The following is a 25,827-nucleotide window of genomic DNA, read 5'->3' as shown; positions in this document are numbered from 1 at the left end:
GCCAGAAGCTTCTGACGTGGATTAGAATGGGACATTAATTAACTCCCAGACTAACCTATACTGGACTGTTTGTTTGTTTGTTTGTTTTTCCAAAGTTAAACTCACTTTATTATTTTTTTTAGTGTCCTTTTTTTTAAAAAAAAAATTTATTTACTTTTTTAAATACATTTGTCTCTGCCTCCCCCCCACCACTTTCCCTTGCCCCCTCCCTCCTTCCCTCCCTCCATCCCTCCCTCAGCTCTTCCCCTTTGGTTTTGTCCATGAGTCCTTGCTATATGTTCCTTGACTTTCCCCTTCCCTTCCCTTTCCCTGCCCCCTGCCTTCCCTCTTGTCTCTGTTGATTTCTTTTCCTTTCAGTGTTGCTGGTCCTATTTTCCTTGCATCTTTGCATTGTTGGTTAGGTTCCGCTTATAGGTGAGATCATATGGTATTTGTCTTTTGCCCCCTGGCTTATTTCACTTAGCATGATGCTCTCCAGTTCCATCCATGCTGTCGCGAAGTTTAGTTCTTTTTTTCTTTCTGCTGCGTAGTATTCCATTGTGTATATGTACCATAATTTTTTGATCCAATCATCTACTGATGGGCATTTAGATTGCTTCCAACACTTGGCTATTGTAAATTGTGCTGCTATGAACATTGGGGTGCATAGGTTCTTTTGTATTGGCGTTTTGGTGTTCTTTTAAGTTACAGCTCTGTTTAGGTGTGATTGACATCCAATAACCTGAAAATATTTACAGTGCACAATTAGATCAGTTTTGATACATATACATCGTGACATCATCACCACACTCAAGATAGTGAACATAGATTTATTCCTCTTGTCCAATTCCGTTGAGTGGTGGTGTAATTCCTCCATCAAGTTGTTTGTGCATGCTCCCATCCTCCAGCAATCACTGATCTAATTTTTGTCACTATAGATTGGTTTGCATTTTCTAGAGTTTTATATGAAATGAAGGCATGTAGTATGGTTTCTTTTTCCTGCCCTAATAATTTGAAATTCATCCATGTTTGTTGCATGTGTCAGTTGTTCATTTTCATTGCCAAGTAAGTACTGCATTGTATGGATACAATTTGTTTATCCATTCATATGTTGATGCGTATCTGGATTATTTCTAGGTTTGGACTTACACTCACACCAGCTTTATTTATATCTAGATGTACATTTATTACATCTATTTTTCTCTCGGGTAAAATGTAGGACTGGAGTTTTGGAGTCATATGGTAGGTATTCAGGCGATTCAGTTGCAAATTTCCAATTCTTGGAAATCGTTTGCCCATGAAATGTATAGGTCTATTTTTGGACTACCTACTTTGTCCTATTGCTCTATTTGTCTCTCTTTACACCAGTACTACACTGTTTTGATTAAAGTAGCTTTATACTAATTCTTGAAGTCAGGTGGCATTAGTCCTCCAACTTTGTTCTCCTTTTTCAAAGTTGTTTTGGCTATTCTGTATGGTTTTTAAAACCATCTTATCAATTTCTACCAAAAGGTCTGCTGGGATTTTGTTTGGGATTAGACTGAATTTATAGATCAATTTGGGGGGAATTAACATCTTAACAATATTAAGTCTTTCAAACTATGAACAGTGTCTTTGGGTCTCTGAAATTTAAAACCATTATCTGGGTTTAAAATGTAAACCACTCAGGAAATTGGTCTTTTTGCTTAATTTGCCTGACCAATTCTCCACAAATTCTCACTTGCTAGGAGATGTCTAAATATTAGATGCCTTACCCGAAATAGTAACCTTTTCCATAGGCATCCTTGTCACACAGATGCCAGTGACTACAGATATGTACACTCACCTGGTCTGCTGACACCCAACTGGGTGGCGGGCATTTTGGGTGAGGTTAGGAGGCATTTAAGCCAGCAGTCCAAGACTATGGAGATCCTCTTCTGCTCAGGGGCCCCTCCTTGGGAGCTTCCTGCAGGAAAAGCAAAGGAACATCCAACCAAGGTTAAGCCACTATGCACAGGAGCACCACATGTGTAGTGAAGGGGGACATCAGGGCATCACATGCATGCAGACAGCCATGTCTTTGCTGGGATGGAGGCTTTCATGTTGGGGATTCATGTTTTCTTCTGAAGGAGGGTCAATTGCTGTAGTGAGCCTAAGATTTTACTCAGGTAATGGGCTTATCACCACCATAGCTGACACTGCGGCCCTGTTTAGTCCCTTGAATGAAGATGACAAATGGAATGGTGACTGGGTCATTGCAAATTAACTACAGATTCTTCAGCAACAGACCAGAGCGTTTCTGTCACTGAGAGTGGGCCCGCACTGTCCTGCATGGAGAGAGCACTCTTTTCAAACTCGCGTGGTGTCGTGGCTGAGGGCATGAAGTCAGCCATCTGGGCTCAAGTTGCATGTTGCTCTGCCTTTGCGAACTTGGGGACTGAATTTCTCTAAGCCTTTCTTCTTTAAAGGTACAGGAAATCATAACAGTAGTACGGAGAGATTAAAAGTAAATTCTTGGGTTTATTGTGCTTCGTACATTTTGTGTTTTTAGTATAATGTATTTTCCCACTCTTTATCTTTAATTTTTTATGTTCTCATTGCCACTGAGTACCTGTGAAAATGGGAACTGTGTGTTCAATGAACCAGTTTGCATTTGCTTCCTGTAAATTATTGGTTCTACTCACCCTGTCTCACCTCTAGCAACCCCTCTTCCTTCTTTGATCTTTTCTTTCACCCCAGTCAGCCTTCTCTTTCACTGCAAAACTGATTTCTTCCACGAAGCCTGCCCTCGCACACTGCAAATGACTTATAGATCGGAACAGGGATGGAAAACATGTTGACTTACAAAGCAACCCAAACAACCTGTCCATAGCTAACCTCTAAAAATAAAAAGTCAAATGTTTTTTCTACTCTGAAATAAAGAGAAAATTTTAGGGTTATATCCTTAACATGTAATTTAGAGTACAGAATATGTTATGTCCTATATAGCAATGCTAAGAGTATTGAATAAGCATTGACCAAAAAATTTAACCATGTGGTAGATGGTGTTCTGCCAATTAACAATTTATTTTATTTAGCTGTAGAATGAACTATGTCAGTATGCAAGCTAACTGTACTTATTTCTGACTATTTCAGAATAGGAATAAGGCAAAAATACTCTACAGAGCTAATGGTAGTTTGAAAACCGTTGATGTCAAATATGTTAAAATTTGAAATAGTTGAGGGCTAGAATCCAAATTCAGGAGTAATTAACCAATATAGTTGACAGATGTCAGCAATGCTAATAAAATTTGTATACCCTGAATATTGTCCAGTTTGTAATTAACCGCACAGATGATGTGATCTGATTTTGTCAGTAACAGCTTATTAATGAAGGAGATGATGACGAGTTACAAAACCAGAATGCTAGCTGAATACCAAGTTTAAATATCCCCTACAGCTGGCATAAGCCAGAGGCACACCAGCCCGGATGGTGGTTAGATTTGTGCTTCTTTCTTCATCTGTGCTTGCCAAGGGGATACTGAATTTTTGAAATTCAGCTCTAAGTGACCTTGAAGATAGTAAATCTGTTTTTATTTGGTGGTGAGCAAACATAATAGCTTTCCCTTTTAGATTCTTTGTTATCAATTTATTGTCATCAAGCTAGTGATATCACCATTGGCAGTTCCATAATAAAATTCAAACAGATAACTTCAATTAAAGCAAAACAGAACATGATCTGCCAATATGACTTAAAGACTTGAATGCAGAATAATATTAACAGAAATGGTTTAATAACAAAAGCATTATTTATTATCATCATGTAATGTAGCCTTTAATATCAAAGAGTAATACTCTTTTATCAACAAGAGGTTTTACCGGATGTTTCTGACTCCAGAACATGCACTCACTAGCGATCTGGGTTCCACTCGTCTGTTCTGTGAGCCCCTGCTTACCGAGAGCCCACTGCATGCGTGCGTGGCAGTAACCTGAGTGCTGGGATACGGTGCTGAGCCGGTGTTCAGCGTCTCTCAGCAGCTTGCACTCCAGAGGGGAGTTAGACAGATTGTCACACCAATAATTCTAACTGTGTTAGGTGTTTTGAAGGGCAAGGACGTTTTATTGTCATTGTTGCTGGCAGTCAAGGAAGACTTCCTTGAGGATGCATGGCTTAAATTGTGATCTTAAACTGACCACGTGAAGAAGAGAAGAGCTAGTGCAGAGGCCCTGGAAGGAGAGAACCGCCCCCCCCTCACCCCACACACACACTTAGTAGGTGAGGCCCTTAGGTCAGGCCGGGGGCTGGGAACAGAGAGAGCGGTGGAGCATGTTGCAGATGGTTCTGGAGAGTGAGGGAGCAGCCAGGGCATGCAGGGCCCACAAGCCCATTTCAGGAGCTGTCTTCTTGCTGCAGCACAAAGGAGATCCAACGGAGGGATTAGGGAAAGAAGGTATGGTGAGTGCACTGGAGTTTCTATAAAAGTCTCTGTGGCTCCGATTAGTGGATTGCAGTGCGCCAGCGTGGCTGTGGGCTAGCGCAAATGGGAAGTAGTCACAGTTGTTTTGGCAATAAGCGTGGAGACCGATGAGAAGCACAAAGATTCCAGATGCTATTGCGTAGCATTCTGCCACGCCAGCTCTCTCTGACAGACTGCCACAGGGGCCTTCCTTCGGAAACCCTTACCCTGCGCAGCTACTCTCTGGGCAGGGACCATCTAGTTTTGTCCCCATGGATAAGACAGGCATGACTGAGGCCCCCTGGGCCCGGCCCTGCTCTGCGCTTTCTTCCTTGGGAGTCCGCCCGGCAGAGAGCCTCCCAGTGCCCGCGCTTGTCTGCCTGCTCGCTCTACCTGCTCGCTCTGCCGGCCTCACCTCTCCGCCTGGCCGTCCTGGGCGCCTCCAGCCTCGCCTGTCCTTAGTGGCGCTTTGATCTTCCTTTCTGTAAACTGGCTTCTCTGCTCCCTCCTTCCCTTTTCTCCCTCACTCATTTTTGTCTTCTGGTGTTTAGGACAATATGTATCTGTTGAATGAGCAAGTGAATTCAAGATATAGTTGTAGTAGTAGGTAGGTCTGAGAAGAGAGAAGACTCCTTACTCCATCCAAGAACAAGAAAACTTCATTCCGTTGACAAGAAAGCTGTAGTTTTCAAAGTTCTTTTAAAAGTCGGTCACCCAGAACTGGACACACTCTTACGGTGCATGGCTAGTTCCCCCGAGAGGGCCCACGTCCGTGCGCCCCTCCCCGGCCGTGGGATTGCTACTCCGCAGTCAGTCCTTAGGTTGCTGTTCCTGGTCGCTACTCTGTCTGTGGGGGGCCCCTATCCCGCTTGATTGGAGGGAGGTACCTTTACCTAAAGCAGTGATCCCCATTCTCATGATGACTCATTGGAGGGAAGGTGGAGATGGGAACTTGTGCTGCCGGGCAGCGGGGACAGTCCTTTGTCTGCGCTAATGCTGGCAGTCCAGTGGGATAGGGCCTCCTTGTAGCTGGGCAAGGGTGGCAGTTTAGGTTGCCCAGTTGGCTTCTGCTACTAGGGATGTGGTTGTGTTTTTTTCCTGTGGTGTTTGGCTACGGTACAGTGGTTATTATCTAAAAGCTTTCTGTCTTGTTAGGTTGTACCCTTCTTAGTCCTTTAGGTTAGAGGGGGCAAATTTTTCTTGGAGATATTTTTGTTTGCTCTTATTGGTTTTCCTAGATTGCCATTTTCTTTGGGATCCAGTCTGGGACGAGGTGAAAGGAAACCCAGAGAATGCACTGCTGTGTCATCGTTTGGGTCACAATGTCCCTAGCCACTCTGACTTCTTCTCTCTACCTTTCAGAGACTTTTAATGATTGTTTTGTATATAATGCCCAGAGTTTTTAGCAGCATTGAGCAGGAGGAATAGAGAGAAGGATGTCTACTCCATCTTGATTTGGAGCAGGGAGCTCTCCTTAATGATTTTATTTCTTTTAAATAAAGTCTATTAAATTAAATCAAAATATATACTTTTTCTAGGATATAGTGATAGTCAGCAGTTTAATTTGTACTTGTTTTATGTATATTTGTTTGTATTTTCTTTTTGGAATTTTTAATAGCCTTATTATAAATCTTAAATTTTGCTAATGTGCAGTATTAACTGCTGTAATTCACTGAGTACCTGCTATATGCTTAACATATTGTATGCTGTCTAATCTTCCCCAGACCCTCATGGGTTAGGTTATATTTTCTCCATTTTGTTGATGAAGAACATGAGGCTCATGGAAGTAAATTAACTGAGCCACAGTCACAAAATTAAGAAATGTTTGAGTTAGGGAATGAACCAAGGGTTAGCTGATTTAAAAAACTTTGCCCCTTGTCTTTATCATACAATCACAGAAAATTGGATAGAATCTTAGAGTTGGCGAAATTTCTACCAGCCCTTCACATGCAACTAAATTAAAATTACTCTGTCGGTGCTTTATTTGACTAATATTTAAATGGAACCTTAAAAAGGGAATATGAGTAAGGGCAACCAACCTACTTTTACAAACTTTAGCAAGTTAAACACGTTGGATTCATTTAACCCTATCAAGTCTCTGTTTTTAATTTTCTCTAGTCGATTCCTGAGAGTGTATTGTAAAATAGCATTGTAGAACAAATTAACAGTGATTCTAAGCAATACCTGTTTTCAAACAAACAGGTATTTGAGTTATACTCCTGATAAATAACTAATATCAAATCAGCGTCACTACCCAGAACCAAGTTAATACCTCAGGATATTGTAAATGACATACAGGAATGTGAATACTTTCAGATACTTCTCTTTATCTTTGCTGTTTCTACATTTTGCTTTGCTGTGCCTTGATGTGGCATTATGGCACTGGGCTGAATCTTGGAGGGCTACTTTAATCTGGAGATGGTTTTTCTTTCCTGGGAATTGTCTAATAAGTTCTCTGGGAATGCCTTCCCTCTTGTGTCTCTCTTTTCACTTTTTGGAATTCTGCTAGAATATAAGCTCCAAAAATAGAGAGTGTTTTGTCTCTTTTATTCATGTTTTATCTCAAGTGCCTGGAATACTGTCTTTACAGAGTGAGCACTCTAGAATAATAAGTATTTGGTAAATGAATGAGTGATTGAATTTTTTCTACTGGCAGTTAAATCTCCTGGGTTTATCTTCTAATTGTCTTTCCTCTTTTATTGCATAGCTCCTTTTCTTTTTGTCTATACACAGGGAAATTTTTATCAGTTAATCCTCCCATTTTCCTATTGTTGTGTGTGCTAATATATTATTTTCCAAGAATCCTTTCCCCCTTTTTTTCATATATATATGTGTACACACACACACACACACACATTTTTTTTTGTAAAGCACATTTATGGTTAGAATCCTGCCAGGAAACAGAACAACCTACCTGCTGTTGGTTTTTACATGTCCTATGAGATAGAGGCCAAGATTCACTTTTCTCCGGGCTTGGCAGTGGACACAGCGTTGTCATTGATGTGGTCGCCCTGTTTTAAGAGTGCACTGTCGCTGCATGTGTGGGACTCTCCTTTGCTTAAGCAAATGGGTTCTGTTTCATCGTCCTCTTTCATCTGTCCTTGCACCGTTACAACACTATTTTAATTGCTGTAGTTTTATAAACAGAGTTTATTAATGAAGTCTCTAAATTTGTTCTTATTCAGGATTGTCTTGATCATTATTGACTGTTTTGTATTTCCATATAAGTTTGTAGAATCAATGTGTTAAATCACACACACAGATAAACAAAAAATGTTCTTACGATTTTGAATGGGATTGCATTAAATCTATAGATCAACTTGGGGAAAACTGATGACGTTACAATATTGTATCTTTTAATTGATGACGTGTATATTCTTTTTATTTTAATTTTTCTATTTTTTTAGAACAAATTGCATGAGAATTTTGTCTGCCCGTTCCCTGCAGTTTCTTGTTCATTTAGCAGGAGTTTGATAGTATATTTGAAGAAAATTCTTACATCCCTCTTTGCATAATATGTTTTCTTATGCTTTTTATATGTTTTATCACTTTGTTAGTGGTTTGGTTTTAAGCAATTTAAAACTTGTGAATCTTTCATATGTTTTGTTTTTTTAAAGCTTTATCTGAAGTTGGCAGACCATCAGTGCTGGGCTGGGGTGGCTGCTCCCAGGGCCGGCCAGAACCCAGCCTCTTCCTGCCCATCTGCCTCCCCTTCCTTCACGCGCTGGTTTTCATCCTTGTGCTTGTGGCCTCCTCGCTGAGGCACCGCTTCGCTCTTCCCGACAGGAAATGGGGAAGGCGTCAAGGGATGAAGAGATGCCTACAGAATGTATTCGTTCTCGCTCTCTTAAAACCAGGAAGCAAATGTTTTCCTAAGTCCCTCCCCTCCTGCCCCCAGACTGCTGCCTCCAGAATCAGAACTGTACTTGGCCAGACTCAATTGCATGGACCCTCCAGACCAGTCACTGATCAGGGCAGTGAGGTCGCTGTGGCTGGTTTAGACCAGCCCTAAGTCAGAGCATGGCTTGGGGAAGGCCTCCCCTCCCTCTCCACTGCTGTTCTAACTGCAGCTCTGTCATCAGGAGGAGAGGAGAGAGCATTGCGTAGGTGGGAAAAGGTGTCTCTCACGTTTATTTAGGTTTCTTATTATATAATTTGGTTTTATTAATTTGCAGAAACTTGCCTCCTCCTTGGATAGCAAAAAAAGTGATTTTAAACGTCAGTGGTTTTTTGTTTTTGGTTTAACATTTTAAAATTGAGTAGTTTGGGGGTAAATGTTTATTTTGAAAGCTGTTTTGTCTATTAAGATGTGATGATATTTTAAGATGGTAAATGGCATTTCAGTTTCTATAAAGTATTGCTTCCTAAGGTGTTTTAGGCATAACGGCATTTATCTTTTTAATGGGAAAATGCTGTCTAAATTTTCCTCAGCCAAAGAATAGAATGGTACTGAGGTGCACAGATGCTGTTACCTGCTTCCCATAGCTGTATTGTGGGATGATTAAGTTATGTCTTTCATAAACATAATCTAAGAAGGGCAGAAATTGCTAAATTAAGTCACTGGATCTGATAAGGCTTCGTTAGTGAGTTATTAATTTTTAGGAACTCTGCTTTAGAATCTGAGTCAGGAAATATCTATTTTTATAGGTTGCTGGTGTTAACATGACTGAATAACAAATTGTTTTACATATATCTTTGTTATTTGATGACAATTCAGATTTTATAACTGGTTTGTTTTTTTTTTCCAGATTCAGAAAGAGTTTGGAAATGCAATGTTAGGAAAGAGCAGTATGTCACAACAGTTGACTTCCATACAATCTCATTCACGTCATCTTCAAGTTCAATCACCTGAATCTTGCTATTTCTCCCTTTATCCTTACTTTATAGATTATATTACTCTGCCTAATATCTCAGTTTGAAAACAATTAGAAATAGTTTCATGCCTGTGGTGTCAAGTGGTTTTGTTTAGTCCTTGTGAAGGAATTTGTTAAAAAGAACTTATTAGAAGGCCCAAAACAGTCCAATTGTTATAGATTGGAGAATGAATGAATCTTATTTAACCCACTGACTCGTGAACTCACTAACTTAATAACCCATGAAAATGACTTAACCCGCTTACAGAAGCCAGTTCTGGCCGTCTGTACTTCCTCATTGCTTTGTTCTTTGTCATTTGGTATTTTTAAAATAAGAAGTTTTAGACTAGATTTTTGACTAAAGAGCAATTATCTTTGACAGAGAAATGTTTCTTTTTACATTCTAAATAATACAGAAACATTCAAGAACAAATCACAGCCAATTTGAGGAACATGCACATCTGAAGTGGAAATTTCATGGGCTATTCCATACATACATACATAATGTAATAATATAAATGAAAAGGGCATCGTTTAGTGCCAGCCCATGGTAAGTGCCCCATAATCATCGGATGATCATGATTATTGCTAAAGGAGTGTTGTTAACTTCTGGTTTTCTAGAGTGAGTGAGTTTTCTGTGTATATTCAAACTACTTTGCTCCCAAGGGAAAATGATGAGGACAGGGGTTGGGCCTTGTGAGAGGCCCTCCTGGTCTCATTCACCACCTCCCCCTGCCATCCCCGGCTTTGTCTCTTCTAACACTGGTGTTTCCATACATTTCCCTGTGTTGGTGTCTGATTGCTTTTAACATGCTCCCTCCGTAAATGGGCTACGTGAGGAGGATCTAATCTGATGCTGACTTCAGAACCTAAACTGGCTTCTTCGACACACTGCGGACTAAGCAGATGTAAACTGATCTTCTTACTGTTAATCTCTCCTGTTCTGAGAGCTTCAATCTAAATCTAATCAAACTCCTTGTAGTATCTTTCAACTATGACTTAACCAATTGTAAAAAATATTTTAAAACATTTTATGTATTTATTTCTTAGTGCTGTTACACTGACACACCTTTCTCTGAGTGAAACTTGTAAGAAAAATTTCAAAAATTTTTTTGGGACAGAGACACTTTTGATTTCTTTTGTTAAAGCAAGATATGCCTGTTCATTCTGTCAACTTTTTTTCTTTTTAAAGAAAAGCTGGTTTTTTAAGGCCAACATTTATAATTCAGAGAAAATAAATATTTGCTTAATACCTAATTTATAGTATGTTTTTTAACATTCATGGTAGTGTATGTATATATTTATACACATGTCTTGGCTGAAATATATTTTAATTTCATGACTTATTTTTCAGTTTAGTTTTTATAGCAGATTTTCACAATACATTGTGACTTTATATTGTACATTAAATTAGTTCTTATTGTAGAAAAATATACATTTATATGATTTTTTTCTTTTAGTGTTTGACATTGAATGTTAGTTTCCACTGAGTATTTAAAAAATAATAAATACTTCTTGTTGCCAAGGCTAATGTTCCTGCTACCGCATGCGCACTAGACTTCTGAGAGGGGGGCCACAGACCTGGCCAGAGGCGAAGAACCAGGAGAGCGGAGCGCGGCGAGCCGGCTGTTCGTGAGGCTGCTGTCGGAGGGCTCCCGAGCACCGGGGCTCTGCTCCGCTGCAGAGTGACCGGGGGCTTCTGAGGACAGACCACGTGGTGTGCTTTCTACATGTGATATGGCCCAGCTTCCAGCTGAAGCAGAGGCCCTCGCGTTCATTTTGTCACCTGTAACAGCTGATAGCATTCTCTACAGCATGGGTCCCCGACCTCTGAGCTGTGGGCCAGTGCCGGTCTGGGTCTGTTAGGAACCAGGCTGCAGAGCGAAAGGTGAGCTTGAGTGTAATGCTCTTGAATCATCCTGAAACCAGCTCCCTGCACCTGGTCTATGGAAAAATTGTCTTTCACAAAACTGATCCCTGGTGCCAAAAGGGTTGGGGACTGCTGCTCTACAGGTTATCTTATTTTTTTCCATCATTTGTATAACACATGGAAATTCAACTATAAATAAAACTTTGTAAACCAAAAATGAAAACTAGGATAAATAGGTATGTAATTTTAGATTTGGCCATTGGAGGCTAAAGTTGAGAAGAGGCATTAATTTCTAGCAGAGTTACTCTGGTGTCTCCATAGATGAGTTTTCCCTGTGATGTAATACCTGTGAAAGCTGTCCTGTCTTCTTGGAATCGCTTTACCTCCCTCTAATTGCTGAGGTTTGTATGATGTCGGGCTTTGGTGGGATCAGGCCTCCCGGGGCACGGTAAACTCTCTCCCTGATGGACCACTTCATGGAGGGTGGGAAAGGCTCACTGAGGAGGCTGGGCCCGGTACTCTTTCATCATTCGCTTAGGTGACCATTCAGGATGAGACTTGAAGGCTTGGAAGGAGGGCTGGAACCAGCTTGCAGCGCTGCACTGGTGCTTGTTAAATACTGTGTAGTCTGTGATGGAGCGTTTCCGGGGTCCACGTTGAGTTAGCTGTCGGTCTGAAATCTCACGCAGCCACAGGGACGTGCTGAGGAGGATGCTCTACCAATCACGCCCTAGGTGTGCTCGCATGACCAAGTCCTTTCTGAATAAAAAGGTCATGTAATTTTTCATCACTGTGTTTCTGGACTGATAGGAAAGCATAGATGCAGATGCTTTTGAATGCGGAGGTTTTACTCTCCTCAAATGGACTTTGTTTAGAAGAAGAGGTTTTGCTTCTGAATAAGCCTCATAGAATGGGGCTGTTGGACATATTAGTAGCAGGTTAAAACTCATAACAGCCTAACTTTATGCAGTTTTGGGGGTGTGGTGAGCCTTAGTGTCTTCAGGTGGGTTCTCAACTTTCTACGCTGGTGCTGGGAATTGTGCTCCGCAGGTGTGGGAACAGACGTTGACCTTGCAATGAGCTGCTCTGTGGTTAGGAAACTCTGGGTGCTGCTTCTCAACATCAGGAAGCACAGCAACATCTCATCACATTTTCTCTCTCTCTCTGATACTGCAGAAATGCTGGGTGCTCACCTGGAGAACAAAGTGAGCGTTACTCTGTCACAGAAGACAGGGTGACAAGGTTCTTAATTTCGCTTGTGGCCCACCCTCAAGAATACATTTGGGTTGTCAGTTGGATTCTTTAGCTTGGGCTGTGAGCTCAGTCTTGTGTGTTTCTGAGATGTTTACTCATCTTTATCTGCTCTTATCTCAGAATGAGTATGTCTTCTTTTGAACCATGTTCCATAGCCACAGTTTATATGAAATTGCTTGTCATTCTTGCTTATCACTTAAAATAATAACTGGCTCCTATCTATTGTAGCATTTGCTAATAATGACAGAATTATCCAAATGATTATGATAGTCTGTGTACAGTATTAACACAAAGTGTTCCCTACCCACTTCGCCAAAGCAGAGGTGAATTGAACAACAGAAAGGAAATTTTCATAGCTATGGATTTTGACTAATGATTTAATATTGTTTAAATTGATGACAAATGACTGGAAGCACTGAGCTTTTAAAATTGGAAATACTTACAAACTATCCATGGGAAACATGTACAATTCAATTCTTTTTCATTATCTTCTCTCTAGTTCTTTTGATAAATACTGTATGCTTTACAAATCTCTCCCTCTCTTTCATACATATGAAAACATCAGGTTAGTAAGTTAAGACTAAGGAAAGACAACAAAATGTTGATAAATGAGGTTGTATGTGGGTGGTAGAATTTGGGATACTTTTAATTTCTTTACACTTTGCTCTATGCTTCATGGGGAACGTGTATTATTTTTATCATTGGCAAATAGATTTTTCTGTTATCGGCACATTCTTTTGCAATAAAAATATGCTTTTAAAATTTGCCAATAATTAGAAACACAGTAAAATTTGTGTATTGAGCAACATATGAATTGGAGGGAGCTAAAAACCACTTTTATTTCTCAAAAGAAAGTACAATTATACCTTGGTACTCATTGGCTTCAGAACTTGTCAAACCCTGTACTTGTCACATTTTGATGGGAAAAAAATGTTTCAGCACTCGAGGCTTGCTCAGGACTTGTTCACACTTGCTAGAACATGTATGAGTCAGTTGCAGCGCTCGCAAGGAATTCTGGCGCAACGTGGCGGCAAGGCCTGAGGCGCCGCTGTGTTTTCACTCATGTAATTCGGAGCCGCACTCAAGGGGATTGGAGGATTGTCCACAGTGCTCTTAGTTTGTGCAAAAACTGCACCTGGCAACATAACAATCTCTTAGGTTTTTGGAAAAAAAGAAACAGATGTTTCTTTACCTGAGTGAATTTGTTTGCTTTTAGTTAATCCTTTATTATAGTAAATTATTTTAAAGTTGATGCCTGTTACTAAAATGCTGTAAGAATTGTAGTCCATTGTCTTTGCAACTATCAAGCCTCCTTGAGAAAAAAGTTTGTTGAAACCTTTAAGAATTTGTCTTATAACCAATAGTATTAGTGATTTCTTTCTACATTTTAGTTTGTATTTATAAATTGAGGTAGGATTAACGATAAACTTAATTTTATGGTAAATCGATTTCAATTGGACAGTATTTAATTAAAACTTCTCCTTCAAATGAAAATTTAGTTTCTCTTCCTTTGCATTAGTCTTTATTTATTAGCTTATGAACTAAAATAATGCTTGGAGAAACCTGCATCACAAGTTTATTAGAGAGCTTGCTTTTTATAAATTTTATGCTTTCTGAGTTTCTAATAGTCATATATGGATGATATAATCATTATCATTATCTTATTTCTTTAATGAAGATTTTAATCAGTTCTTTGCTTCAGACATTTATAATGTAATACATTCAAGAAATGAATAGGTACCTGTTTTTTGAATTAAAAAAATAAAGCGTAGCAAAATCATTCTTTGGTTCAAGTTGTGAGCAAGTTCAGATATATGTTATACTTTCCTCTCTATTCTTCCTTCATGTGCTATTCCTTTTGTCCGGGAGAGATTTGCTTTCCTTTAGTACCAATGAAATGAGGTTCTCTTGTGCCCAATGATCTGAAAGGAGATAAGCAGAACTTGATTAATGTAATTTTGGGGGCTGTTTACACAATTTGGGCTTTTCTCTAGTTATGTGAAGTTATGAAATATTCATTACCAATACTTTATTAGGTTAAAGCTTGATTTTTCTGACCATGTGATTATGTACAGACTAATTTTAAGTTTGGAATTTTGCATCAATCTTCAGTAGAACTTAAGACGTGCAGTAAATAGTGCAAGATTATGTATACTTCGCCAGTATTTTTTAATATTTATGCAGAGCTTGTCTCCTTAATTGTGATTTAGTTTTTCAGTCATGGCTTATTTCTAGGTTGGTTTTCCAAGGAAAATTTAGTTTTGCTTTGAATGCCATGTTTTGCTTTATCCGTTGACCTTTCTGGAGGCTTTGTATTCTCCATTTGATGCCTAATCATTTAAGGATTCTCTGAGCATCTTGCTTGAAGTCAGTTTTTCCTTCTTAGCCATTGACAGCAAAACGCATCTTCCTGAGTGAGGCCCCTTTGATCTTCAGAGAGCTTTATCTAAAGGGAGATTAAAAAGAAGTCTGTCAGGCATTTTCTCAAATAAATTGAAAATGCTTCCTAAGATTTTCAGATCAGGTGAAGCTTCTTCTCTGAATTAAGATTTAGGAAAACAACTATGCTAATCAATAATTTAATCGTTGGTTGGAGATTTCAGAGACTTGCTTGACTTGGTATGAAGGAATATTTTAAATTTTGTCTCAAAGACAAAAATCCATGCAGTAATGTTGATGGCCAGAAACAACAGCCTTCCATTAATTTTACTGCACTTACCACCACTGGTGTCTGTGGGGAAGAGATTGGCAAGGTTCCATCTGTTCTCAGCTTCATGGGGACCTAGTGTCATAGCGGGAATTCTCCACTGGTCTTTTGTGAATCTAGAGTTTAAAAATTTCAAACATGAACATGCTAATTTCCCTCTGGCCTCCCTACTTTTAAACAGATATGCAGAGTGCGCTTGTTTGTGCCAGACCCGGGTTTGTGCAGTACTGCCTTCCATGGGCGGCCCTTGCCGGCCCAGGAGCCAGCGTGCTGTGGGCTCGGGGGCAACGTGCTGCCCTCACAGCTCCGAAGCAGCCGTTTAAGGAACTCTGGCAGGACCTCAATTTTAATAAAGAAATACAAAATATGTAGTCAAACTAAATTTAGTTTCTGATTTACTGTTAACATAACCTTTTAAAAGTTAGAGCTCAGAACAGCTAATGAACTTAATTTATAACAAAATATGTTTTTAAAAATGTCTGCTTTGAGGCTGTCATTCAGTCAGTATGAAAACCATGGGAAGAAAGGTATAACTGGGTACAGTGGGAACTTTTTGTTGAATTTGGGGTATGGAAGGAGAGGGAACAGTCTGAAAGTCTAATGAAGGGTCACAGTTTGATTTCTGAAGCGAATGGTTGGAAGGACGCAGAAAAGAAGGAGCTGACAGGAGATTCAAGCTTTCCAAATTCTTTTTCAGAAATTCCAGGCATTTTATGAAATTGTAAGAAAAATGGCTTAGCCTTATGTTCTTCCATTTTGAGCTGCTTAGAGGAAAATATCATATAAATGTAAATTTCTGCTATAATCATTTATTCACTTTGTATTATGTGCTTAAAGAGTTGGAGAATCCAGAAGCTGTTTAATAGATGAGACATTGCCTGTAAAATTTTCCTTTATCGCATGAAGTTTCCTTTTTTTAAATAAGCGACTATCCCTCTTTCCTCCTCCTCATTTATATCCCAAATTAGTCTAAGTTGACCAAAAAAGACCCTGTCAACATCAGGCAATTATTCTATCTGTTTGAAGGCTACTGGTACACGGGACTTGAGTTCCTATTAGTTGATAACATTTTGATGTCCTTCATTTCATTAATTACTTTAGGAAAACCATTTGGTTTTCATATACAAGTGCTTGTTAATTACTTGAGTCATGAGAAGACTGAGAGAGGTCCAAGTGTCCTATTAATTTATTTGAGCCTGAAAATTTTCTCATAATTGGTTTGGCAAGAAGAATAAGTGAGATTAATTGCTAATGAGGAGATAAGTATGTAATTTTAGCATGATATAAAGCTGTGATCGTCAGTAGTAGTGTTGGGAATCTAGATAATTTTTATTAGACCTTGTTTCTTTCTGCAAAATCATTATCATCTTCTGATATTGTAAATTGGGTTATTTCACACCGTTATTTTTAGTATGTGTTAATCCTCCAACTACAGGTACTTAAAACCTTACTAATTAAGGAGTCATTAATAAAGTTAGCAATATGAGCAGTTTACATTCTTCAACTCATTCAGTTGAAGCTCAGTTTTGCATATTTACATCATTCTTTCAGTTTGGCTGAGATGTTTGGAGCCAGTCAAGAGTAAGACACAGCTTCAGCTTCAGTGGGCCGGCTTGGCTTGTGCTCGAGTGAAAGATGATATTGGAAAGAAACAGATAATATACTGCTCTTATTAGCCAAGATCAAAAATAAGCTTTGCATGCTTTAACTTTTTCTTAACAGAATAATAAGATATTTATATTTATTCTTTCATATACTAGTTTTGTCTAAATATTGGTCTCCATATGTATTTTTAACCTGGAAACATTGTTCTTTCATAGTTTTGATTCAAAATTCTTTGAAGCAAAGATTGAAGTCCTTATTTCTCCTCATTCAAAAATATTAACAGTAGGCTAAAAGGAGCATGCTTTTACTTTTTAAAGTCTATTTGGCTTTCTGTTTTTAATATAAAACTTGTCTGGTTATACTGGCTGAAACATTCTCTGGGACTTTATGCATTAAACTTCATTGTAATGGGAGGTTTTTTCTAAAACAGAAATTGCAGTTTTTTGCATTTGATTTGGGGAAAGGCTTATTTTCCTCTTTCACATAATCAAACTTCAAATTATTCATAACCACAGTCACTTTTACTTGGTGCATGCCTCGTAGTCTTGAGCATTCTTTCAGTTTTTCACTTCTGTAATCTGCATGTCCCTCTTGTATTTTTGCTTATGTAAAAGAGGTGGTGGTGTTATAGGAGTGGTGTATGTGAGGGCTTTCTTTACCCACGTCTCCTTTCCCTCTGTGCGCTGGGTGAGTAAATTCACACTTCCCTCCATTACTTTTTCTTGGCAAAAAGGATTTTAAATGTTTTGCATATCTTGTTTTTTTTTTAAGCTATTCACAGAATTCCATTTTTAGGAATGATGTTTTAATATTTTTGAAACGTCTTTTGCTGGAGAAGGGATTATAAAGAACAGCTTAGTTTCTCCCTGTTACATATTATGTGCAAATTTTATTGAGCATCTGGCATGTGACCAGCACATTGCTAGATATTGTGAAGGACATGAAAAAAAGTAATTTTTCCTGTCTGGAGAGATTTATGATCTAATAAGAAGGAAAAGGCTAATAAGTTAGAAAATAATACAAGATAAAGATAATGAGTATATTTTAAAAGAACAAATCTAAATTTATTATTGTTATATCTTAGCAGAATAATTTTAACTGACAATGACTGGTTCTGTATTTAGTTAAAAATGGTTACATCCCCATCACAAGGCCTTGAACTAAGCAGGATACTACCTTTCAAATTTTAAAGAAAATGAATCACTATTTTATTGAAGTTTGTGGAGCACCAGAAAGCTTTTAAAATTTAGGACTTTGGCCAAAGTTACTCCATTTACATTTGAAGGAACTGAGGTCAGTGAGTGACTTGCCTAAGTCACACAGCTAGTTAGTAGCTGTGCCAGCGTTAGAACAAAGGGTAACAGTCCTGGGCATTGGAGCTGGTAAGCATTACTGATGTAATAGAGTCAAAGGCTGTTACATTTGACCCTTCCCCCCACCCCTCCTCCCTTTTTCCTTTTTGCTTTTGCTACTCTTCTTTCTCCATCATTATCAGCATCATCAGCATCCCTATCCCTTATATTTGCATGGCTTCTTATGATTTAAAAAATATTTTCATGTATCATATATCAATTTACCTGAGCATCACAGCAGACTTGTGAGGAAGGTCCTCTCTGATCTAAGATGAGAAAGCACGCCTGCCAATCAGGGAAATAATGTGCTCAAGTAAGTGAAGCGAGGCCTTAATCCCAAATTTCTTGCTCCAAGCCTTTCCCCCTGCCTCTCAGAAAGCTAGTTCCACCCCAAATCCTTTTCCAAGCCAGGGAATCAATTATAGAACGTGTAGAAAATGAGGAGCGAAATTGGGTTTAAATGTGTGTCGTAATTACTTGCCTTGTACCTTTTTAAATGCTTTATAAATTTACTTCTTCAGGAATCTTTGTAGAGTTATGTGTATTATTAGTACTTAAATAGCATAAACAAAACAAAAAAAAAACCCCAAAAAACTGAGGCTGGTTTAAGAACAGCTTTGTGAAGCTTTTAAACCTGGAGGGGCCACGCTTCTAAGAGGGGACTCTGGCACTAAGTGGGGTGTTGGCAGTCCTAAATGACCTCTAAAGAAGCCCTTGGAATTCTTCTCGACACTTCCATCTGCTTAGTCATTACTATGTTTTTCCTAGGTTCAGCTACTAATATATCCTGAATGATTGCTTTTATTTTATTTTTCTAGGTACCTTCATTCTACTTTCTAGCTTCTTTCTAAACAAAGAGCCCTGACTCCCAATATAAGGTGTTTATATATATGATAATGTTCAGGGAGTGTGGTGAAACTAGGTGATCATTTAAGACTATTGTCTTATTTTTTTTTTCCTTAGGCTATTTTTCCAAATTTGTATCTATTTTTAGCTACCACAACAGTGAATGGTAGTGGCAAGAACCTGGGCTTTCAAGTCAGAATAGTTTGGGTTGAAAGACACCTTTCACTGTTTGTGGCTGTGTGGTTTTAGACAAGTCTGCTGACATCTTTGGGCCTTGACCTTTCTCACCTCCAAGATGCGGGTAGATGCCTGTCATGCATCCTGGTGTGAGGGTCGTCTCCATGTCCGCTTGACCTCTCCGGGAGATGCTTTAAAGGCCCTCGTGCTCATCTGTCTACAACCCACGCCATTCCCTCTGACCCCGACTCCCACCTCGACCTTTCCTCCCTCTGTTCTCTGATTCGGTCAGTGGCACCACTCTCCACTACGTCCCCCTCTCATTCTCGCCCCCACCTCCCCCACGCTTCATTACTGTTTTGCCGTGTTTACTCCCTACAGATCTCTCTAACCAGGCTGCTTTCCCCCCCCTCTAATGACATCATAGTAGTTCACACTGCCACCATCTCTCGCCCCCATCGTTGTAGTAACATGCTGTAACTGATGGGCCTGCATTCACTCTCTTCAATCCATTCTGTTTTCAAAGCAGATTTAATCTTGCCATCCTTTGCTTACGACTCCTCAGTTCCTTCCATTGTCCCTTCTGTGAAGCATGGCCCATAATGAGGTCCACAGTGGTCTGGAACCTGCACTCTCCTCTTGCTCTTTAGTTCCCGGCACATTTCTGTTTTCCAGAATGGCTTGTTCTCCTCTTCCTCTGGAATTCCTTCTCCCTGCCATCTCCCTAGTCCTGTCCCCTTGACTGTGCCACTTGTTTCTCTGGGTGACAACTACGGGTTGACAGCTACTCACGCTCAGTCCTCTGGGGGAACCCCAACAGCCCTGTGGGCCCCCTCTGCCAGCTCTCCCAGAGGCGCGGCCCTTCCCTCCGGCGCGCCCCATCTCTCTCGGGGGCAGGGTCACTTGATTTGGCAGAACTCTGTGGAACGTAGTATGTGCTCGACATGCTAGTTTCTTCTCTCTCAAACACTTTCCAACTGTGAATTTCATTTTGATTACTAATGTTTTACTGCAGAGTAATTATTTTTCTTCCATTGTTTGATTTTTAAAAGATTTATTTTTTAAAGATTTACTTTTAGATATTACTTGCTTATGTTATGACTAGTTTTTTTTTTCTTCCTCCAGATGAAAGTCCATGGGAGAATTGGGCTAAAGGTAAAGAAATTCACTAAACTGTCAGGTCAAACTTGTAGGATATATTCATTTGAAAGAATGAAGAATGTTATGTTTGTCCATAATGCTCTAAATATACAACACTATTATTTCATAGTGGATCGCATTTAAACTAAAATCACCTTAGCTCTTCTGTGGCTTCTGTGGCACCATGAGGTGTTTGTTATTCATTGCCCTGTGTGATTTCGTCCCCAAAGATTAATTAACTCAAACATTTTGATTTTCCTTTTAAAATTCCACCATAATTTAGTTGCTTTAATTTAGTTTTAAAGCCTGCTTATTATTGTCTCTTGGTAATTAAAACTTCCACTTGTCATGGAAGGCTTTATATTTTTAAAACCTATATTTTTAAAACCAATTAAACCCTATTTCAAAACAATGTCTCTCACTTGTGGATTAGGTGACTAGTTTTATTTATGTTCTTTCTCATTCATTAAAGTTCTTGGAGTGCTTTGTAAATGTATAACATGCATATGGAAGGTGTTCCTGTGTTCTTATTTCTTTGATCAGTTTCCACCTTCATAGCTTTCTTTCATGTTAGTGACCTGAATGTTACACAGGGCTGCATGATCCAAAGAAGCACGCATTGTGTGCGTAGATGGTGTCTTCAGTTACCATGGCCAGTCTTGGTAGCATGCGACTTGCAAGGCTGGGTTTTCAAAAAAAGGCCAGTGGTAATTCCAACATGTCTTAACTTTTAAGCAGACATTACTTATTTTTTCCCCCTAGATTATTACATATTACTCTCATTGAAATCTGTTTCCTTTTTCTGCCAAATGATACAACTTAGTAAAACCTCCAAGATTTTATTGACAAAAGGTTGGGGTCATATAGGACTCTACCATTGTTTTATTTTAGTATGTATACGATTTTTCTCCCTGGACCATTGCTTTTTCATTTTCTTGATGGTGGACTTATGGAATTTAGCATTTTTATATAGTTAAATTTGTTGATCTCTTTGTAGTCTAGTTTTTCAAACTCCAATTCTTTCTTTTTCATCATTTCAGCAGCTGTAATTTGGTTTGGATGACCTCACCCCCAGGCATAAGGGTTGACCCTGTTGGGTTGAATTTAAAGGCATAATCCCAGTCCCTTTGCTGTGAATGAACTCAGGCCATATCCAAGCAGTACATGGCATTCTGTTTATTACAGTGACTGGCAAGAGATAGGTATGACTAGGACTTACTGCAGTGGACAGAGGAAGAGAAACTCCCTTAGAGACGGCAAGACGTGCAGACATGGGAGACTGAGGTCTGTGAGCATTCTGTGTGTGGAGCTGGCGGATGCTAGCGGAGGCCAGGTCTGAGAGATGGCAGCGAGGTGGAGCCAGAACTCAGAGCACAGTGAGCCCGAAACAGAAGCTACCTCTGTGCTTTGCAATTACACTCGTTGCTAAGTCGCTGCCTTGTCGAGGTCAGTTGATAGAGATTTCCAATTTGCTACTGAAAATATCTTCATGATTTATTTTTGCTTATTTTTATCTAATGCATACAATGAGAAGGTGGGTGAAATTTGTATGTATCTCGTCATATTTGTGAAATGTTTATTTCCCAAGTGCTGCAGTTCTTAAGTAGCATATTTGATGGTATGGTGTGTATGAGTTGGATGTCTACCTTTACTTTTTTCATAGCAGTTTCCCATTACTTACTTAACTGTATTTTTTCCCATTCATTTAAACCTACTTCTTATAAAATTTTACCCTGCTGTGGATTTTCTGTTTGGTTCCATTGATTTGTCTTTATAGCCCTTTATCAATAAAGACATTTTAAAGTGTTATCCTCTTATAATACATGTTCATGTTTTTAGGGGAAATCTCTCGTTATTTTTCCAAAATATCTTGGTCATTACCTCCTATTTATTCTTCAGGACTAATTTGAGAATTACTGTATTTTTTACACAATAACTCCTGAAGTTTTGATTAGGATACCAATTATTTTGTAAACTCATCTTATAAATTCATGTGTGAGTTTTGACATCTTTATGTTATTAGGTTTCCCTGCTTATTTCAGAAATGTGGTAAAGCTATGTGTTTACTAAATGAGGTCTTCTTTCATTTCTTTTCTATTTTTTTAATTTGGAGAAAATTTTTAAAAAGACAAATATGGTAATTACTAGAAAAATAACCTGGAAATGTCATTTTAAATCTTCTTTTAAAATAGAATGCAAATAAAATTGGATGTCCGTTACCATGAGTTTTACACATACACCTTTGTTTTCAGTTGTGTGGGGGCCTCTTGATCAGTGTTGCTAGGGATTTCTCAATCTTATTGGCTTTCCGAGGAATCAAAGTTTTTGTTTAACTTTTATTGAATCTTTGTTAATTTATCTCTGCTCTTTTATTACTTCATTCTACCTGATTAGGTTTAATCTATTATTTGTCTCTTTATGCTTAAATTAGATGATTTGTTCATTGCTATTCAGTCTATTTTCTCTTATAATTTAAGCATTTAAATTTATGATTTTTTTCTAATCACTTTTGTTGTTTCTTAACAGTTTTGAGGTGTTATTTTCATTATTTTTCTTGCATATTTTAACATTCTAATTGATTTCTTTAATGAATGAATTATTTAGATGTGTTTATAAATGACAAAATATCTTACTGTCTTTTGAAATACTGATTTTTAACTTAATTGCACTGTGGTCAGAGAATATTAGGTGTGTTAAGTTGCATCTTTAAAAGTTGTTGAGATTTACTTTGTGGCTCAGTATGTGGTCACTTCTTATAAATGTTGCACATTTGCATAAGATTATCTATTCTCCAGTTTTTTGAAGCAGGATTCTAAAAATATCTATTAATCAGCTTGTTAATTATATTGTACAAACCTTTAATATTTTTAATGATTTAGTCTGTTTATCTAGCAATTACTGAGAGATGTTAAAATATTCCACTAAATGATGTATCTGTAAATTTATCAAAGTTCTTTCAATATTTTTCTTTTTTTTTTTTTTATACTAAGTATTTATTTGTATGACGCTGCCAGTGTATATAAAATAATCATCCTTGTGAAGTAGAAATTCATGAAAATTCAGAGAGGTAGATGTTAAGGACTGACAAAAGCCGAAGTTTGTATAGTGTGGCACGTGTTACAGGGATAATAAGCTTTTTGTACAGGCTTCAAATTTAGCTCTCTTTGAATATTCACTGGTTCATGAAAAGTGGTTTAGAATACCTTCAAAGGTTCATTTCATTACAAGAAGGAACAAACTTTCTGGGGTCTGAAGGGATTGGTACTTGAAGATACTCCAGTTAGCAGGGGGTCATGTTGGGCATTCTGCAGACAGAATTGTTTCAAATCTGCAGCTGCCTGGGAAACCTTCACGCGGTTGAGCCCGGCCTCCAGCCGGAGCTGCTGAACCACTTTCTTCATAGCGGTGACACTTGAGGAACCAGACATGGTGCACGCGACAACTGGGCCTACTTGGTTGTGAGTCCGCGGCACCAGACAGCAGGGAAGCGAAGCCAGAGGCGGGGCTCGGAACTTTTCAATATTTTTCTTTATAAATTTGAGTTTATGTTCCTAGGTAGGCAGAACAGTGTGCCCTCTGTGTCTCTCCTGTCTCCCCAAATGATGTAACACATCCCCCCACATCCAGATTCTCAGAACTCATGAACTTTTCAGCTTGCGTGGCAAAGGGGAATTAAGGGAGAAGAAGGAATTAAGGTTGTTGCTCATCATGCGATCTTGAAACAGGGAGATGATGTCGCCTCGCATCGCTGGGTGGACCTGCCTGTCATCCCTGAGGGCTCGAATGTGGGGCAGCAGCAGAAGAGGTCGGAGTGGTGTGAGGTGGTGAGGACTCCATCGGCCATTGCAGCTTTGAAGGGGGAAGGGGCCGAGAGTCAAATTACAGTGGCAGCCGCGAGAGGCTGGAAAACGCAAGACACAGACTGATTGTCCCTCGAGGTTTCAGACAGGAGCTGCTCTGGGGGGGGCGGGGCGGGGGGGCGGGGGGGGGCAACCTGCTCCTGCCTGCAGAGACTCTCCACGGCCTCTTGCTAGTGTTGCCTTGGCACATTGCTTTTCTCTTCTGCGTACTTGGAGGGACAGATTTTCCCCTAGTTTCCTTTTTTGCACAAGAAACCTTTAATTTCTGTGGCTTTATTTTAATTTTCCACCTTATCTAGGCTCAAGGTCTTATCTTCTGACCTTTGTGCAATCATTGAAAGTAGAGGCTGCAGGTTCTGGAGCTTACTTAAGCTTCTTGGGGTTTATGCTTCATCTTTTAAAAAAATTATTTTTGGTTATAATTGATATACAGCATTATATTAGTTTCAGGTGTACAATATGGTGATTAGACATTTGTGTACCTTACAAAGCGGTCACCATAGTTAAGTCTAGTGGCCAGCTGAGTATGCCATCTTTCTGTTACATATTTGTTGGCTCTGTCCTTTGAAAAGGATTTTCCCTTCTGTCTTGCAAGTTGAGCTGTGCACCTAAAAGGGACTTCAAATATTTATCTTTTTTTTCATACTTGATTGCAAAAATGCTTTTGGAGATATAGATTAATCTGTTTTTTTTCTCTCCTTTAAAATGTACACATTTTTTTGAATGAAAATTTATGAAGTGTCCAGTAGTGCTTTATGAATGCATAGTTTTAAATATATATAAACAATGTACTATGTTTGTTCTTAAATGTTCTTTTACTTAATATTTTTAGATTTATCCATATAAATAGATACAGCTATATCACTTTTAACTGCTACATGACTTTTCATGTTATGAATAATGATGTTAATTATCTATTCCATATAAATAAGCATTTAAATGTTTTCACTTTTTTGCTGTTACAAAAAAAAATACTCATGCATTTCTTTGTACATATTTGGGAGAGTTTCTCTAAGGTATATAATTAAAAGTGGAATTGACATTCATTAATTTCATGAGGTGAACCATTCTATAGCTCACCTGGTCCAGTCTCTTCAACAAGTCTATGATGGAAAAAGAAAAACTGGGGACTAATCAAGATTAAGAGACACTTAAAAGTTAGCTGATAACTGAAAGCAGTGGATTGCCCTTGGTTGGATCCTGATTGGAACAAACTAGCTATAAAAGTAGTTTTTAAAAGACATTTGTAGAAATTTGAATATGGACTGAGGATAAGATGAAATTAAGGAGTTATTGTTAATTTTGTTAGCTGTGACAATAGGGTGATGACGTAGGAAAATATCCTTATTTTTGAGAAATCCATACTTGAGTATGCAGAGGCTGTAGCATGATGTCTGCTACTTAATGAGGAAAATAATTCAACAAAATCTTGATAAGATAAACATGGCAACATGTTATTAAACATGGGTGGTGGGTATTTAGATATTCATTAGAATTTTTTTGTGCTTTTCTTTATATTGGAAACATTCACAATGCTTTTCATTCTGTAATAGGAGTTGACAAGCTATAGTCTGAGGGCCAAATCTGGCCCCATGCAGGTTCTTGTAAATAAAGTTTTATTGGAACACAGTTATACTCAGTAGTGTATGAATTGTCTGTGGCTGCTTTTGTGCTACATTGGTGGTGCTGGGTAGTTTTGCCTGAGGCCAAATGTTAACTTCTGGCCCTTTATGGAAAAGACTTGCAGAACCCTGCTCTAGAGATGCTGC

At 38.7% G+C, this 25,827-nt stretch overlaps 2 protein-coding genes across 2 annotated transcripts in view; one reads left to right on the top strand and one right to left on the bottom strand.

Moving 5' to 3' along the window:
* The window catches only part of SDK1 (sidekick cell adhesion molecule 1), a 555,116-nt gene that overhangs the window by 104,553 nt on the left and 424,736 nt on the right, over window positions 1-25,827 (top strand). The window lies entirely within an intron of this gene.
* LOC129069849 (guanine nucleotide-binding protein G(I)/G(S)/G(O) subunit gamma-5) lies at window positions 23,167-23,708 on the bottom strand. The gene has a single exon (XM_054572545.1). It carries the CDS (start codon window positions 23,624-23,626, stop codon window positions 23,420-23,422), a length of 207 nt encoding a protein of 68 aa, XP_054428520.1. The 5' UTR covers window positions 23,627-23,708; the 3' UTR covers window positions 23,167-23,419.

Source organism: Pteronotus mesoamericanus, unplaced genomic scaffold (assembly GCF_021234165.1).
Source record: "Pteronotus mesoamericanus isolate MK-2021 breed Mesoamerican mustached bat unplaced genomic scaffold, CSHL_Meso_final contig_1, whole genome shotgun sequence".
Classification (NCBI taxonomy): Eukaryota; Metazoa; Chordata; class Mammalia; order Chiroptera; family Mormoopidae; genus Pteronotus; species Pteronotus mesoamericanus.
This window is presented reverse-complemented; position numbering and strand designations above follow the sequence as displayed.